The 17,397-nt window shown below is 41.4% G+C and overlaps 1 protein-coding gene across 1 annotated transcript; it reads right to left on the bottom strand.

The window, feature by feature from the left end:
- Positions 1-716: 716 nt before the first annotated feature.
- BET1 (Bet1 golgi vesicular membrane trafficking protein) lies at positions 717-15,671 on the bottom strand. Its single transcript, XM_061585670.1, has 6 exons — positions 15,653-15,671; positions 15,450-15,545; positions 15,094-15,358; positions 6,671-6,786; positions 5,532-5,588; positions 717-4,530 (listed from the first exon to the last, which is right to left on the bottom strand). Exons 3-6 carry the CDS (start codon positions 15,110-15,112, stop codon positions 4,375-4,377), a joined length of 348 nt encoding a protein of 115 aa, XP_061441654.1. The 5' UTR covers positions 15,113-15,358; positions 15,450-15,545; positions 15,653-15,671; the 3' UTR covers positions 717-4,374.
- Between the last annotated feature and the right edge of the window lie 1,726 nt (positions 15,672-17,397).

Below are 17,397 nucleotides of genomic sequence, written 5' to 3'. Positions count from 1 at the left end.
ATATATATATACACACACAAGCATTAAACATTTGTTTTTAAAAAAGAGCAATGAAACAATAAATGCAGCAATGTTGGAAGAGAGTAAGATCAATTTAGACATTTCCCTTATGAATAATAGGTAAGGTTATAGGATTTTTTAAAAACGTAACAGCAGTTCAGCATGAATGCTAATTAAGATTCTGGATTTGGGTATTTTTTTCCCTTCAGTGGGCTGTTGTTTCTTCTCCTCCACCCCCAAAAATCATTTTACTGAATTGTGGATTGAGCCAGCATGATGACTATTATTAAACACTTAAAAACCACCTTAAATTTTGGAAGTGCCAAGCTCACAATCTAATGAGACAGAATACAAAAGGAAAAGGGAATGGGGAGGGAAGAGGAAAGCAAGCTTTGGAGGAGCTGCTCCTTCACTGGCTGCTGAAAGGAATCCGGGTTGGTCTCCTTCTGGCCGTGATGTTCTTGCGGGAAAGCAGTGAGAGCAGTCTCCCAATGGGCCCTTGGGCTCGTGAATTGGGCCAGAGTGTGCTTCCCTTGGGTCTAGTGATCAACTGATCTGACTTATACTAGGGTCATATTCACCCAGTCATGAAACTCACTAGGTCACCTCACAGGGTTATTGTGACGATAACAAGCAAAATGAGTATTTTTGGTTTTTTACCATTTCTAAGATTGCAACAATGGAAATGGCATTTTCACTAAGAAATCGTCAAAAGCTTTAATTACAGCCTTTTTTATTTTACGTTAAGTACACATCATGACATGTTCTATTTGCATAATTTTAAATATATGTATACAAACATTAAACGTTCTCTCTGGAAAGGACTTCTAAAGCACTTCAGTGTAAATACATATGAATGCATCAAGATATCCTTGCTCCTACCAATGTGGTCCCATGTAAATAATGTTAAGTATAGTGACAACTTAGCACTACTTCATCAAAATCTGGCAGATCAGCAGCATGGAAGTTAATGACATAGCAGATCTTGATGATCTAATCCCTTTCCTCAGCACTTGTTAATGGGATCCTCAGACTGATCACACCCCAAATTAGATAGATCATATTCAACTGAACTGGCTATCACAAGGGCCCTCAATGTATATTCTACCATTTCTGCACTAGAAACTACGCAGTAACATTTCACTGCCTGCATGCCCCTAGCGCATACAGTTCCACAATACACTGCTCCAGGTAATTTCAGAATGCTAGAGTAGGTTTGTTGAGATTATATAGATGGAAATCATCTAATGGGCAAGCAGAAGTTTGGACAGTTTATTTATTTAAAACATCTATAGGCTGCCTTTCGAGACAAAGCCCTTTCAAAAGACACTACATTTTTCTCAAATGATAGAACTGTGTTAAGATGGACCTCTCTGAACCTTTACAGAAATGGCAGCCTGCTAAAGTGAGATTTCCTAGTCCTTGCTTCCTTAAAGGGGTCTCACAAAACTGGCTGACAGGGAGACCATACAGTCAGCTAGAAAACTTTGTTGCTGCAGCCTTATTTATCCTGAAGTAGTTCCAGATAGCAAACTAATAGAGCAGAGAATTTCCATATTCATTAAATATTTCTTACTGAGCTGGTTAGTTCTGGCATTTCTTCTCAGCAAAAAATGCCCAGTCATCCTAGCATCTCCAAATACTTCTGTGTGCTCTTTCTTCTCTGAAGCTTGCAAATGCCTGCATTAGAATGTGCGTCTACAATATTTCTTGGTTTAATGTAACTTGATCAGAGTGCCCTACTCTAGAGCATTATTCTTCAAAGTGGTGGGTGAGACACACTTTTGGGCCGTGGCCTAATCCAAGGTGGATTGCAACAGCTGCACTACCACTATACAAATAAATGGTAAAAAAGAAATGGGTTCCCAAATGCACATTTGGATTAAAGGCAAGTCCCAGGTCTGAAAAGGTTGAAGGCTACTGCTCTAGAAGATGGTTTTATACTGCAAGAAAAAAATGGCACTATCTATGCTACAACTAGCAATGTAAAGTGCAGTCCTTTGTATATTTATTCAGAAGCCAGTCCCAGTGAGTTCAATGAGACTTACTTCCACTAAAGTGTGTAGATGATTGCAGTGTTAGCCATTCACAGCTCTTGAAGCCATACTAACAAATGTTGTAGAGACTCTGATTAAGAAAAAATAAGTATTTTCTTATATCACAATGTCTGTTAATATATAAAACCTTTGATACCTCTGCTCTATATTTTCAAAAGTGGCTCTCGGTGTTATATTAACCAATAGTACTATATATTAACCAATAGTACTATATATAACTTAACATGATTTAACTAATGAAAACATAAATAGTTCAGCATTATTTTGATTTGCAACTATTTCGCCTAACCCAAAGAGAAGCACAGAACTATTATATATCAGAGAACTATATCAGAGAACGCTGTCGAAACTGACAGTTCCAACCCCGCTCTGTTGACATAGAGCTTGCCATTTCAATCCAGTAACAGCAACCAAATGCAGGAACTGCTACCCCAGACAGAAGATTTGGATGATTTCTTCCTAGATCAGATTTCTCAATTTTCAAAGAGGAGAGCTGTAGTAATGGGACAAATCAGCTATCCTAACATTTGTTGGTAGTCAACCTCTACCAAGAGCTTCTCTGCTGGTGGGATGGAAGCTGCAACAATAATCTCCCCGCAGCAGCAGCACTATTGCTTACCAAGAGGGGTAAAGCAGCAAGAAGGGTAAGGAGGAGCACTAGATTAGCTCTGCTGGTGCACCACGCAGTACCAACCTCAATACCACCTCCTTCCTCCCAGTAAAAGACAGCAATGCTGCTGTGGCTCTGTCTCACATGGAGAGCCACTCCTGAGGTCTGCAAAGAATGAAAGTTCTAATAAATTCCTGGCAATTTCATCTACCAGTAGACGGAAGCGAAGACCAAGGAAAATCAGCCATCCTAGACTTAAGCCTCACCAATAGGGAAGAAATGACTTCAGACTCATGACACAGATGGATTAAAGGATTAAAACTGAATCAGGTGTGCACCCTGGACTTTAGAAAATTGTTTTTTAACATGTTGCAACCCGATGAGTAGAAATACTCAAAAAGAAGAGAGTTCAAGATAAACATGAGTCAGCAGTGTGATGTGATTAAAACAACAAATGTAATTCTAGGCTGAATCAACAGAAGTATAGTATCCAGATTGCAAGAAGAAATGGTACTACTCTTCTTTTGTCAGTGTCCAGTTCTGGCCATTTACAAAGGATATTGACAAACAAGAATGTGTTCAAAGGAAGGCAGCTAAGATGATGAGGGATCTGAAGCTCATGTGCTATGAGGAAAGGATGAAGCTCAGCCTGGAGAAGAGACAATTAAGAGCAATATGATAGCCATCTTCAAATATCCGAAGGGCTGTCACATAGATGATGGACCAAAACTGTTGTCTGTTGCTCCAAAAGATAGGACTCAAACCAATGGATTCAAACAACCAGAAAAAGGATTTAGACTAAACATTAGAAAAAACTTCCTGATGCTACAAACTGTTTGACAGTGAAACGGACTATCTTGGAAGGTGGCAGACTCTCCTTCATTAGAGGTTTTTAAGCAGAGTCATTATGACCACCTACAAGGGATGGTATAGTAGTAGGTTTCTTGCATCAGCAGGCGGTTGATTAACTTATGAGGTCTGTTCCAACTTGGCGATTCTATAACTGGGACACAAGAACCATGAAGATCTGGAAGAGGATCCAGACACAGAAGCCCATTTCTATGTGGGTTGGACCATTTGCCTATTCTACTGAATTCCAGCCCCCCCCCCCCAAAAAAAAAAACCACAGTCAAAAGGCAACTTCAGAAATTGAAAAATTAGCAATTCTCAACCATTCTTTTTAACAGTTCCAGTTAATATAAATTATAACTGCAAGACTAAACATGCCATTACAGACACAATCCTGCCAAAGTTAAGCACATGCATAACTTTCCCATTGAAAGAATGAAATCTACCAATACATAACTTTGACACAATCGCATCTTTTTTAAAAAAACTGAGTAAAATTTCTTAGCATAATCAAACGAGATTGCTTTTTATTAATAGTGGTACGTAGAAAGTAGAAGTCGCACTTTTGGACACTTTTTTAAAAAGCAATTTTCTCTTCAATCGTAGTATGCACTTCACCCCACCCCCCAAGTATCTATGTTTTTGTCTCTACAAAGTGCTCAAACTTGAGCAGAATTCTATTTAAGAACCCTACAAAATAAGGGCATTGAAATAGCAATGTTTGTGGCCTGATAAACATTGAGAAACCAGATGCATTAATACTTAATGCAGTTTACATACAAACAGTTTATCATTTGTCACAAAGACTTTTCTAGGAGTCCGACATGGCACTAGTAATCTCATAGTAGAGAATTTGCATCACCTCAATTTAATAATCCAATAGATGACAAAAAAGACAAACAGTGAGAACAGCATCATGTAGCATAAGAGTTTTGTCTGGCTTCCTCTGGAGAGAGTTTTCAGTCTACCCATCGTTGCACCCAGAAATCCACCCGTTGAATCAAAATCATTGTCCTACAGTAAAAAATATAAAAAGAATGAAAATAATTAGTCTGAGAGGTGACTATATTTGTGCTATCTACAATTTCAACTCTCAATACATGCAGAAAAAACTTGCAAAGAATAGCACCTTCTTTGCAAGAGAGACAATATGGTATAGTGGTTAAAGTGTCAGACTACAACTGAAAAGACCCAAGTTCAAATCCTCACTCATCCATGAAACTCACTCGATGACCTTGGGCCAGTCATGATCTCTGAGTCTAAAGTTGCCTCACAGAGTTGTTGTGAATATGGGGGGGGGGGGGAGAAAGAACCATGCATACTGCCTTGAGATCATTAGAGGAAAGGCATAAAAGTAATAAGGAAACAGCTGGATCCAAAGCAGCATGTGTGCAATCAGACAGATCTCCACACGCAGAGCCTCTTTCAAAAGTTAAACTCCTCCCAGTCATCTGTTTAGTGGGGAAGAAACCGTGTGTGTGTTGGGTGGTGATGGTCTGAATCCAGTTCTCTCTCCCAAACAGCTGAGCAGTGGCTGTTTCTCCCTTTTTAGAAAGGGTCCCACAAGCACAACTTCACCTGTTTACACTGGGAACAGGAAGGACTCCTATTTGCTAACATAGCCCTCTACCAGCTGAGGAGACATGCATGAAAGCCAGATTCTGTATGTGTAGTTCTCCTGTCCATAGAAGGGCACTTCTTTTTTGCCTTTTACATAAAGAAAAGTATGGCCAGCCACACCACAAAACTTATAGGCACATTTTGGAATGGAATCATCTACAGAGAAATTTCAAAATAATTCAAGTGAACACATGAAAAAGTTTAAAAATTTGATCCTTATAAATGGTAAGTATTGAAAGGAAACAAACGTGTCTACTGCCAAAATTCAATGTTACTGATTAAAAAAAAACAATGACACATTTCAACAACGAAAGCACAACTAAATTCATGAATCTGAGGGTTAAACAAATTCCAAACTCACTGAAAGCAACTCAGTATTTTAATCATATACATACCATTTCAGCTAGTATTTTATTTTGCTGTTTAACCTCTGATCCAATTTCAATGGAAAGCTATGAGGAAAATGAAGACTGATTTATTATGTAGCATCCATACTACTAACTGGATTACATCATGCAAAACCAAGTTAGTTTGGGAAATATAAGCATAGCTCATATGCTTTCCAGAAGCATCATAAAGATCTAAGACAGAGAAAGGCATCTATGAAAGGATTCTGTAAGACACTATTAAATTCTAGTCTATGCTCCTATGGTTTTCAAATATAAAAATTATCTCAAACTAACAGCAACAAAAGCCAAGCATTGACACTTTGTAGTGTCATTTTTCAAATCTTCCCCTTCATTCAAATTTCTTAATATGATGTGCTTAACTTATTTAATGTTTCCCCATGTTAATGTGTCATTCTATTTGAGTATTTTAAACTACCTCATTACTTATTTTATAAGAGCTGTGCAGCAGTAGAGTCTTCCCCAACCTGGTGCCCTCCAGATGTTGTTAGATTACAACTCCCATCATTCCTGACCATTGACCATGCTGGCTTGGATCTGATGCGTGTGCAATCCAACAATGTCTGGAAGACACTAGGATGGGAAGGCTGCAATAGAGTATAGTTACCTTATGTACCTTCCCTACAGTGTACAATGCCCAATCAAATTAAAATTATTTTTTGCAGCACCCCTGCTTTGTCATTTACACACTGGGGTTCAAATCTCATAGGCCATAGAGGGTGTTGCTTAATCAAACCCTGAAGTGGGCTTTGTCAAACGTCAGCTACGATTACTTCATTGGCATGGGAATAATTTAGCCTGATGGTTTATTAGTAGGTCTGTTAACTGACCTTGCTTATAAGTTGTTTGGGAATGTACCTCTTAGTCAGTGTGCCAAATGAGCAGAGCTTCTGCTGTCCCAACTTGTAACTAATATTTTGATTAGCCAAAAAGGGCATCAGGTCTTCAAATCCAATCAGATAAAGAATTTGTTCCATGAATGAGTCCACTATGCTTTCTGTTGGGCAATATTTTGCCTGAATTCAATTAGGCCGTCTCAATTTTTACTATATTGCTATTACCCTCATTGAGCAAACATTATGCACTCCCATCAATTTTAATGGTACCCACTATAATGATATACTTACTGATTTTATAGCAGTGACTTTTGAACGCAAACTTTCAGTTAACTTTTCATTTTCTTCCTCATATACACTGTATCCACTGTTGGTATAGCCATAATTGCTGGTAGGAGCTCCTTCACCTGAAAAAAACATAAATTTAGACACCAGAAATACAGCAAACAAAAAAGGGTTTCTAGAGGGAAAGAGCAATTTATATTGATAATACCATCACCTGCCTTAAGAGATTGAGGACACAGCCCAAATGGTTAAGCTTACAAATATGGTTAGGGAGGGGAGGCAAAGTGGCAATACCTTCATTGAAAAACGTAGTTTATTTCTTACTGGAATGAGAGAATGCAGGATAACGTAAACCCATATATGATACTGGGGGAAATTTAAACTGATTTTTTTTAAGTTTTATCTTTCTATTTATAATGTTTATTACTTTGATTTATACTTCTATTAATATTCATATTTATATATTTAAATATATATTTTGTATTCTTATTTATATTTACAAAATAAAAAAGATCAAGGCACGCAATGGTATTCTACAACAGGAAGATCCAAACCCCTTGCAATCTAAAATTAAGCATGCAACAAAAAGTATGAAGAAGGCAAATAAAGGGAAGACAGACAAATGTACCTAATCCACCAGATGCCTGCTCACAAGACTTTCCTCCCCACATAATCCCATTTTAAAGAGAAACTTTGAATCCAACAGAGTATATTATTCAAAAACTGAAACAGTTCAACACCTCCTTCCACTCCATGACTGTTCTTTCTTCCTTCACCTTGTAAAATGCTCATGCCTGTCTGGATCATCCTGTTACAGGAAGGCATCATCTTGTTTGTCCTTTCACTGTCAGTACTATACTCTCCAGAGACCTGTATTTATATGAATTCCCCATCCACAGTCAAATGCTATCATAGGGTTCAAAAGCCAGTTCCTACAATGAGTGCACAGCCAAAGGCTTTGATCCAGCGATACATGCAACAAAACCCATTTTTACAACATGGATTTGAAGTGTTAATGAAACTCAAAATCCATGCTGCAAGTATCTCTTCAACATACACACAGAGAGCAGTTACATCATGCCATGTCATACAAATGACAAACAAAGGTCATTAATGGCACCTCTTCCCAAACTGCAGGTGTCATGCCTTAAAGAAGGGGTGGGGAACCTGTGGCCTTCCAGATGTTGCTGGACTACAATCCTCAGCATCCGACTACTGACCACACTGGCTGGAGTCTAACATCTTGTTGGCCACAGGTTCCCCACTCCTGCCTTCACAATTTGAGGAATTACTGCTTGCCACTTTCTCTTCAGTGTCCATGATATGGGACAGCAGAACTACCATTTAAAAACAAAACGTGTCTCCAAACATGCATGTAATAGGAGTCATCAGACTAGAATGAGCAAAGAACCCTTTTTCAGCACAATCAAAGTACAAGCAGGTCTCAACATAGTCAACACACAAGCAGTATGTGGTTATTGGAAAGAAAACGCAGTGTAGCCAAATAAAGAAAATTGAAAGTACTGTTCAGAAGAATTAGTAGTAATTTTAACTGACCTTAATTGATTGTAAGACTTCGATTTTAATCAAAGTTTCAATCTGTAACCTACCATTTTAAGGACATTTTTGGAAGAAAACATTACCACCACTGTAAACAGAACTGGTTAACAAGATTCTCCTGCCTTTTCCAAAAACAGACACTGCAACAAAGGCAAAGCTGGCCAACAGCAGCTTATGACCCAAATATACACAAGAGACCAAGGACACCATCCAACAAAAGTTAGTCAAAATGAATTCCCAACTGAAAGCAATGTCATGGGATTTTAATGTGACTGATCTTAGGCCCTTGTTTCAATGGGCCTTGGTAAAGGCTAACGTTGAGTGGATTATGCCCCAAGTCAAACAGTGAAGCTTCCCAAAGGATTTATTACTTTTACTGGTTTTCTTGCAGGGTTCACCAAAGCAGTAAGGCAGAATTGATTTATCACTACTTCACTTAACTAACAATTGGACTGCTTCATTCCACTGACACTGGAACCTAAGCAGTCCCAGAAAGAGCAGTATTCCTTATCCCTGGAGCGTATTGCTGCCTAGAAATAGGTCGCTTGTGAAACAGTAGTATCTGCAGGAAGCATCTTGCCTACTTTTGGCATTAAACAGCAAGGGCTGTACAACAAAGACCATGAGTGATGTAACTTCAGGCATCCCATGGATCCACACAAGGTAGAAATATAAGGCCGTACTTGGTTGCTAACATGATCCTTATCTCAAATGTTCCTTATGGTTGATCAGTATTGTTCTTCCCACATAAAACCAAACAAAGCTAAATTCCTCAAACAAAAAAATAAGAACGATCAGTACAAAATGTATATGTTTATAAGTTTAGACCTATACAATTATGAAGTGTTAGTGCCAAAATTAATTACACATGCTTTAGACTTTGCCAGATTTTGGAAGGAGGAAAGGAAACGTAGGTTAAGTTACCGAGCATAAGTTGTTCAGTTATTGTTTACCGCCCTGGGCTCCTTCTGGGAGGAAGTGCGGGATATAAATTTAATAAACAGAAAAATAAAAATGGGAGAACTGAGCTTTGTTTTATGAATGTGTTTGTGTGTATTAATTTTCATGTGAGATTTTCATGCACAGAGTTTAGCCGGAGCAATTTCTGCATCTGAGTGGCTAAAACAGCAGATGTCAAAGATAGTCCATGTTCAACTTGTAGGCCAGCTCATTGCCTTTTCTCAGGAAGCTGCATACCAAATAACTACTTCACCCAGTCAAAGTTCAGTTTCGTATCACAGACTAGCAATGTTTTCAGCCGGTGCCAGATATTGTCTGTTTCATGACTGCCACAACATATGAACCACAGCCAGAATCTTAGCTGTCACTTTCAGACAATGACTCAAAGCTGCATCTCTCTCTCAGGATTGTTTCTGAAGTCCACCTGTGACACTTCTTGTGCAGTATTAGTAATTTCATAATTGCAAGATTCATACAGCCATGCACCTGATTACCAGCAAGTGCCCCTGCACCAACCACACTCCCAGCACAAAGATCCCCAACTTTAAGTTTTAAGTGAACTGCACATGACGGGGGCAGGGGTACGCAAACACAGCATGGAAGCAGAAAAAAATATTCCCATCCCAAGTTCTGTACAATTCATGGGCAGCTCAAGAGAGTGCTTTTGGAGTAGGTGCCAATGCTGCTAGTGCCTTATAAAAGAGTCTGGCAGAAGGGGGGGGGAACACCCCTCCTTGCCTGCCTGGAGAACTCAGAGAGATTTGGAATCAGTTGCCATAAGTGCACTGATGAAACCTAGCTCTCTTTTTCATCAGTCAGGTGAGGCAGTAGAGTTGCTGAATCAGTGCCTGGAAGCTATAATGGATTGGATGAGGGCTAATAAACAGATTAAGATCCATCTGTTCTCTCAGTGGGTGGCTCATTTGAAAAGTGAGGTGATGTTGAACCTGTTCTTGATGAGGCTGTATACTCAAGGAGCAGGTTTGCACCTTGGTAGTGCTTATAGACCTTGCACTGTCACTGGAAGCCAGTTGCAACCCCTCCTGGACAAAGACAGCCTGGCCAGTTATGCATGTTCTGAAAACATGTTGAAAAACTATTGCAATATGTTGTATGTGGCACCTCCTTTGAAGACTTGCCAGAAACTTCAGTTGATTAGATTGGCCCTAAGCTCATAACCAATACAAGCTACAGAGAACGTATTTTGCCAGTCCTGCACAAGCTGCCAGTCCATTTCTGGGCATACTTCAAAGTGCTGGTGATCACATCTAAAATTCTAAACAGCTTGGGACCTGGGTACCTTAAGGACAATCTTCTTCCACACAAGTTTGCTCAAATTTTACTACTATTTTGTAATATGAGACCCTCTTCTGAGTTCCTCTACATTCAAAACTAAATACATGGTGAGTGGACAGGGGGTCTGCTCCATTGTGGTACCCAGTATGTGAAATGCCCTCCCACAATCCCTGGCTTGGTGTTAATCCAAACCAGGGATCGTGGTTTGTTTCACTCAAACAAACCGCATTTGGTAAGCCAAGAATTAATACTTGATGAACTTTGTGAGCGCCAGCATGGAGTAGGGGTGCTGCACTAGGGTCTCAGAGATGAGGGTTCAAATCCCCACTCAGTCATAAAGCTCACTGGGTGGTCTTGGGTCAATCACTATCTCTTGAGCTCCTTGGTGGAAAGGTGTGATATAAACACAATAATTAATAAGGGATGGGGAACCCTTTTCATCAGCCTATAGGACATATTCTCTTCTGGGCAACCTTCTGCGTGTCACATGCCAGTGGTAGGCAGGGTCAGAGGTAAAGGTGGGTGGAGCAACTAATGTAAATTCTACCTTTGTACAGGAGGCTAGTTTCCATACACATTCTCCCACTCCCATCTCCATCCTCCATCCAGGCAAGAAAGATGTATTATCAGAGTTTAAGGATACATACCAACCAGGCAAAAGCATTCAAAGAGGATGCAAAGCAGGTCTGGTGAGGGCTGTGGCTAAAGAGGAGGGGTGACTTGGTTAGTCCCAAGGGCCGGATGGGCCTGGAGGGCTGCATGTGTCTCACGAGCCCAGGGACCTCAAAGGTGAAATAAATAGTTTCTCCACAAAGAGAATTTTCTTTGACAAAGCAGTTCAAATATGGAAGAAAGATGTAAGGAGGGAGTCAAAGAGAGCAAGGGAATGAACAGAACACCTTATTATACAGAATGTGTTATAACAGAAGGCCAACCAAATTACTGTGCAGACAACCCCATCTCTGTGCAAGTCCCAATTCCACAGGGACAAAGAGTTTGCAGAATACTCCAGCTATCTATTTGTTTTCTGTCCAAATCAGACAGGCTCTCTGCGCATTACGTGACATTAGAATTCTAACAGTAAGTGAAATTTTCTATCTGATCCACAAAGATTGGCATTTAGCAAAGAGCTGCTGATAAATGGAGTATAATACAAAAGGTCACTGGTCTAAGAGTGGGAGTTTAAGGCTGCTTGGGAGTTAAATTCACAGAACTCAGTGGGACATGATTAATCAGATGAAGACTGGGCTGCAGCATCCACACAGGCCACACTGCTGTTTCCATAGTATTCAATGCTGTCAGATCTCCTGGAAACAAAGAAAGTAGCCTTATACAGAGTCACAGCATTGGTCCTCTACTGCCCACACTGACTGGCCCTCTTTGCAACCCTACCTGCAGATGTCAAGGATTGAATCTAGGACTTTCTGCGAATAAAGCATTGCTCTACCACAAAGCTACAGCCCTTCCCCAACATTTATAAGCACAATCTTGAATTCCTTGCACCTTCTGATACTATTTTTGGGGTATCTTTAGTGTTAGTTTCTTAATTTTTATATCAACCTCACTCATAAATCCACATAGAATAACCTACACTTTTTTTAAAAAAAAATCTTTATTATTACTTCTGTGTTGGAAGTACTAGTTCAAAGGCTTTCTGTGACACAGATTTGGACTTTGGGCACTGGTTTCAACATGGATTGGCAAAGTGGGAGAGAAAAGGAAGTGGAATGGCCAGGCCAGACTCAAGTCCACCTGACAAGAAGTGGGATGATATCCCACTGTACTTCAAGCACTGGCTAAAACAGTTTTATGGCTTGGAAGCAATCAGACCAAAACGTCCTCGGAGAAATAGCATTGGAAGGGCAGTACAAAGAGTCCAGGAATACAAAATAAATTACTCACCCACCCAAAGAAAATAATAGCTAAATAGAACATCTTGCTCAAATGCATGCTCCATACTTCCTTAGTGATGACAAAGGAATACAAGAAGAATCCTGCTGGATCAGACCAAAGGCCTCTTTAATCCAGCAACCTGTTTTACAGCATGGTGTAGCAGTGAGAGTGTTGTACAAAGACTTGGGAGACCAGGGTTCAAATTCCCACTCAGCCACGAGGCTCACTGGATGACTTTAGGCAAGTCACCATCTCTCAGCCTAACCTACCTCAAGGGACTGAGGATAAAATGAGAGGGGGAAAACCATGTATGCTACCTTGGGATCCTTGGAGGACAGATGGAATACAGATGATAATGATGATAGCTAATAATAGCCAACCAAATGCTACGTGGAGTCCCGAAGCAGGCCATGATCAAAATAGCCTCCCACTGTTGTCTCCCTACAGTGTCCTTTCCACCTAAAGCCAAGGAAGCTGTCCTGGTCCTGAACCAGTGTCTGGCATCAGTGATGGACTGGATGAGGGCGAACAAATTGAAACTAAATCCAGACAAGACAGGGGTGCTCCTGGTCAGTCGAAGGGCAGATCAGGGAATAGGGATTCAGCCTGTGCTGGATGGGGTTACACTTCCCCTGAAGACACAGGTTCGCAGTTTGGGTGTGCTCCTGGACTCAGCTCTGAACTTGGAGGCCCAGGTCTCGGCCGTGGCCAGGAGTGCCTTTGCCCAGTTAAGACTAGTGCGCCAGCTGCGCCCGTTCCTGGAAATGCCTGATTTGACTATGGTGATGCATGCCTTAGTTACATCCCGTTTAGACTACTGTAACGCGCTCTACGTGGGGCTGCCTTTGAAGACTGTTCGGAAACTTAAACTGGTACAAAGAGCTGCAGCCAGAGTATTAACAGGGGCTGGTTACAGGGACCATACAACTCCCTTGTTACAACAGCTCCACTGGCTGCCAGTTTGTTTCCGGTCACAATTCAAAGTGCTGGTTTTGACCTATAAAGCCCTATAAAGTCCAGGCTATTTGTCAGACTGTATCTCCCTATATGAGCCTGCCCGGGCCCTGAGATCTTCAGGAGAGGCCCTTCTCTCAGTCCCAACACCCTCGCAAGTGCGATTGGTGGGGACGCGAGATAGGGCCTTCTCGGTGGCTGCTCCTAGGTTCTAGAACTCCCTTCCTAGGGAGGCACTAATGGCCCCCTCCTTGCCATCCTTCCGTCAGCAAGTAAAGACTTTTTTATTCCGGCAGGCTTTTGGGATAGAAGGTGTTTAGGATTGGGCTTTACAAGGCTTGTTTTATTGTTTTATATTATTACTTGTATTATTTTAAATTGTTTTTAGATTTTTAAGTGCCTTTCACAGTTTTAAGGTTGTGCATAGTTTAATTGTATTTTAATTGTATGTTTTTCTATGTTTTTAACTACATGTAGTTCTATTTGTAAGCCGCCCTGAGTTCCAGTTTGGAAAAAGGGCGGGGTAAAAATAAAGTTTCAATTCAATTCAAATTCAATTCCCTAGTTACTGGTACCCAGAGACATGCAGCTTCTGATTCTGAGGGTAGTATATAGCCATCATGACTGGTAGTCTTATTTTCTGTGAATATGTCTAATACCCTTTCAAATCCAACTAAATTTATGGCTATCACCACCACAGAGAAGACCACTTATATCAAAATGAAGTACACACTTAGGGCAAACAATTGGAAAACAGGAGCTGTAGAAGAGTAAAACTTAATACAGAAGTGAATACAAGCTTGTCTCATTTAATACAAAAATGCTCTATTAGGGATGCACTACTTTAAAAGAATATACAAGCCTTATATTTAAATTTCAGGTAGTGGTGGGCAATTACTCCCCATTCACAGAACTATAAGATGCTTATCGCTACTGGTGGAATTAAGTCTCATTCGAAAGTGAAACAAATTCTTCCATCATAGCGCTATTTTCATAGTTAATTCAGTGAAAACACATACATACCAGCAATCGCAGCATCAGTCACAGGGAACAGGTGGCGCTATAAGTATCTATCCATCAAGCTTACCCGACTCTAGTGCCTAAACAAGAACATCCAGCAAGTCTACCTATACTGCTAACATCTGCAGCAATTTTCAATCACATGCCTAATTTCCTGACAGGAGCTGACAACATCAAGGAGTAAGTTACAGCATTTCTGTCTTAAGGCCGCAAATCCCATACATGCTTACTTGGAAGTCAGCCTTATTAAGCACAGTGGCTCTTGCTTCAGAGTAAACCTGCACAGGACTGGGATGCGCTTACTGGGATAGCAAACCTGTGGCCCTCCAGGAGTTAGTTAGTTGATGGGAGATGGCATTCAACAACATCTGGAGGGCCACACGTCCCCTATCCCTGACTTAAACACAACATATTCAGAGCAGAGAGAGGGAATAATCGAGCCACTGTATCTCAGTCCCTTGCCCGAGAAGAAAATGTTTTAATGTTCCTGCATTCAGAGGAAGATTTCATTTTCCTCCACCGCCAAGCCCCGCCGACCCCCAAGAGCGTTCTTAAGTGGTCTCAGGCCAGTCCTGGCTTGTCTCCAGAGAGCACAAACATCACAGGGGAGGAAGTAGGAAGATGGTCCCCAGCAACAAACCGAAGCCCTGACAACAGGCTTCTTCCCCAGAGGCCGAGTAGGCCCGACTCCCCATTTTTAGCGGCCCGAGAGAGTTGCCTGTGCCTCACCCCCGTCCCCCACTTACCTAGCCCGGCCCTCCTCATCTTTCCGCGCCGTGGGGGGAAAAGGGGAGACGGAATAAAGCTTTGTTCCTGTGACACACGGGCACACTCGGAGTCTGCGTTCAGGCACTCAACAGGGGAAAGGGAAGGGGTGGGGGAGCTTTACGAACTCTCGGTCGGTATAGATCACCCCGCAAACGCCACGACAGCGCTTAATTCCCGCAAAGCCTTCCGGGTAATGTAGTTTTCATTTCGCCTGCGCAAGGCCCTCTGGGTAATGTAGTTCTTCTAAGGAAAATGAGAGAGAAACAGGAATAGCAATGCTGTAGGTTCCAGGGTGTTTCTGTCACGTAATTCTAGGAGACCAGCCTTCGCTTACCCTGCGATCCTCAGCTTGAAAATGAAATTTCGCGGATGAGTTCTAAACATCTATCATGAGACGTGGGGTATAGTAGAAAGAAACGCGGTCGCCTGGCTAAATTAAAAAGAAAGCAAAAACCACGCCATTGAAGAAAAAGTGAAAACTATTTCTATTTACCTGCTTCTTGTTCCCTCGTTATGGGCATCTACGGCTGCACTTACCTGGCTGTAGGGTTGCCAGGTTCAGGGCCTGAGACTGATCCTGTACCTTTAGGAGAAGAGAAAGTCAACCAAGTGCAGGTGTAATGGGAAAAACTACAAGGTGGAATTCTCCCTTCCCCCTGCACAACCTTTAAAGATACAGAAGATCTCTTGAAGGCCGGGCCTGGCAACCAAGAGGTCTTCTGTAACTTTAAAAGTTGTGCAGAGGGAAGGGAGAATTCCACCATGTGGTTTTCCCCATTACAGAGTTGCAAGAACACCTGCACTTGGCTGACTTTCTCTTCTCCTAAAGATACAGGATCAGTCTCAGGGATTGAACCTGACAACCCTAGTTTCTCTCCTTTATGGCTCTCTGGGGCCTGTTAAGGTTCCAATTCTATGTGCATTTCAGTGGGCATAAATTTCAATTAACTCAGTGGGGCACGTGTTATTTTCCTGTAAACTGCTCCACTTGCAGATTTGGCTGCACTTTTCTCCCACTAATGAGAAGGGAGATGATTATTATTATCAATATTATTAGTTTATGTTTATTTGTTGCTGTTTTCATAAAGATGAACTCAACATGACTTACAGAAACAAACGCCTAAAAGCAGATAGTTATGGCACCAGGCGTGTCTCCCTGGGGAGAGCATTTTACAAATGGGAAGCCACCACTGAGAAGGCCCGTTCTCGTGTTGCCACCCTCCACATGTCCCTTGGAGGGGGCACATGGAGAAGGGTCTCAGATGATGAATGCAGGATCCAGATTGGTTCATGTGGGGAGAGGCCGACCTTGAGGCACAGGGGTCCTGAGCAGCATAAGGTTTTATAGGTCAAAACCAGCACTTTGAATTGCACTGGGAAACTAATTGGTAGTCAGTGCAGCCAGGCCAGGATTGGTGTTACATGGTCAGAGACTGTAGTTTCTGAACCATCTTCAAAGGCAACAGCACATAGAATGCATTGCAGTAATCTAAACTAGATGATACCAGAGCATAAACCACAGACGTTAGGCAATCCTTGTCCAAATAGGGGTGGTGCTGGGCCACCAGCTGAAGTCAGTTCATGCCACCAAGACCACTTGAGCCTAAAGCAACAGTAGTGGATCCAGAAGTACCCCCAAGCTAGCACCTACTACTTTTGAGGGAGTGTAATCCCATCCAGAGCAGGCCATGCCTCCCCCATCTGGTCTATGGAATAGCCCACATACAGCATCTCCGTCTTATCTGGATTAAGCTTTGGTTTATTGGCTCTCATCCAGTGCATTCCTGATGCCAATATCAGTCTTGTGAATCCCCTGCTACACCTGCAGTTGCAAAAGGGAAACAGAAGTGTGCATTATCAGCATATCACTGAGAGTTCATTCCAAAACTCCAGGTGACTTCTACATGATTAGGATGCTGTAACACTGCTATATACGCATCATACCCTTGCCTGCCGTACTTCACAGGAATGTTGTACTGATTACTGATATAATTCATGGGAAGACCATAAGGATACAATGCTGTGTGCACCCACTGAACTTAGTGGAACTTATTCTGAGAAAATGTGCATAGAATTGGGCTGCATGGCTGTAACCTTAAACACACTAAGGAGTAAACCTGATTTTACATTAGTCCTCAGGGTTGGGCTAGATGACATTTGAGACCTCTTCCAGCTCTATGATTACATGAACTAAGTGGGACTTCTTTTTGAGTCAATGCTTAGGATCACCATATATTGCTAAATACTGGCATGTCTAAAATAAATAAATTTTTTATTATTAC

Source organism: Rhineura floridana, chromosome 10, assembly GCF_030035675.1.
Source record: "Rhineura floridana isolate rRhiFlo1 chromosome 10, rRhiFlo1.hap2, whole genome shotgun sequence".
In the NCBI taxonomy this organism is placed as follows: Eukaryota; Metazoa; Chordata; class Lepidosauria; order Squamata; family Rhineuridae; genus Rhineura; species Rhineura floridana.
This window is presented reverse-complemented; position numbering and strand designations above follow the sequence as displayed.

Coding starts and splice junctions, on each gene's coding strand:
- BET1 (XM_061585670.1), bottom strand. Junction 5,589..6,670: donor AAGTCACTGCTATAAAATCA/GTAAGTATATCA, acceptor TTTTCCTCATAG/CTTTCCATTGAAATTGGATC. Junction 4,531..5,531: donor ATAAAATACTAGCTGAAATG/GTATGTATATGA, acceptor TTTTTACTGTAG/GACAATGATTTTGATTCAAC.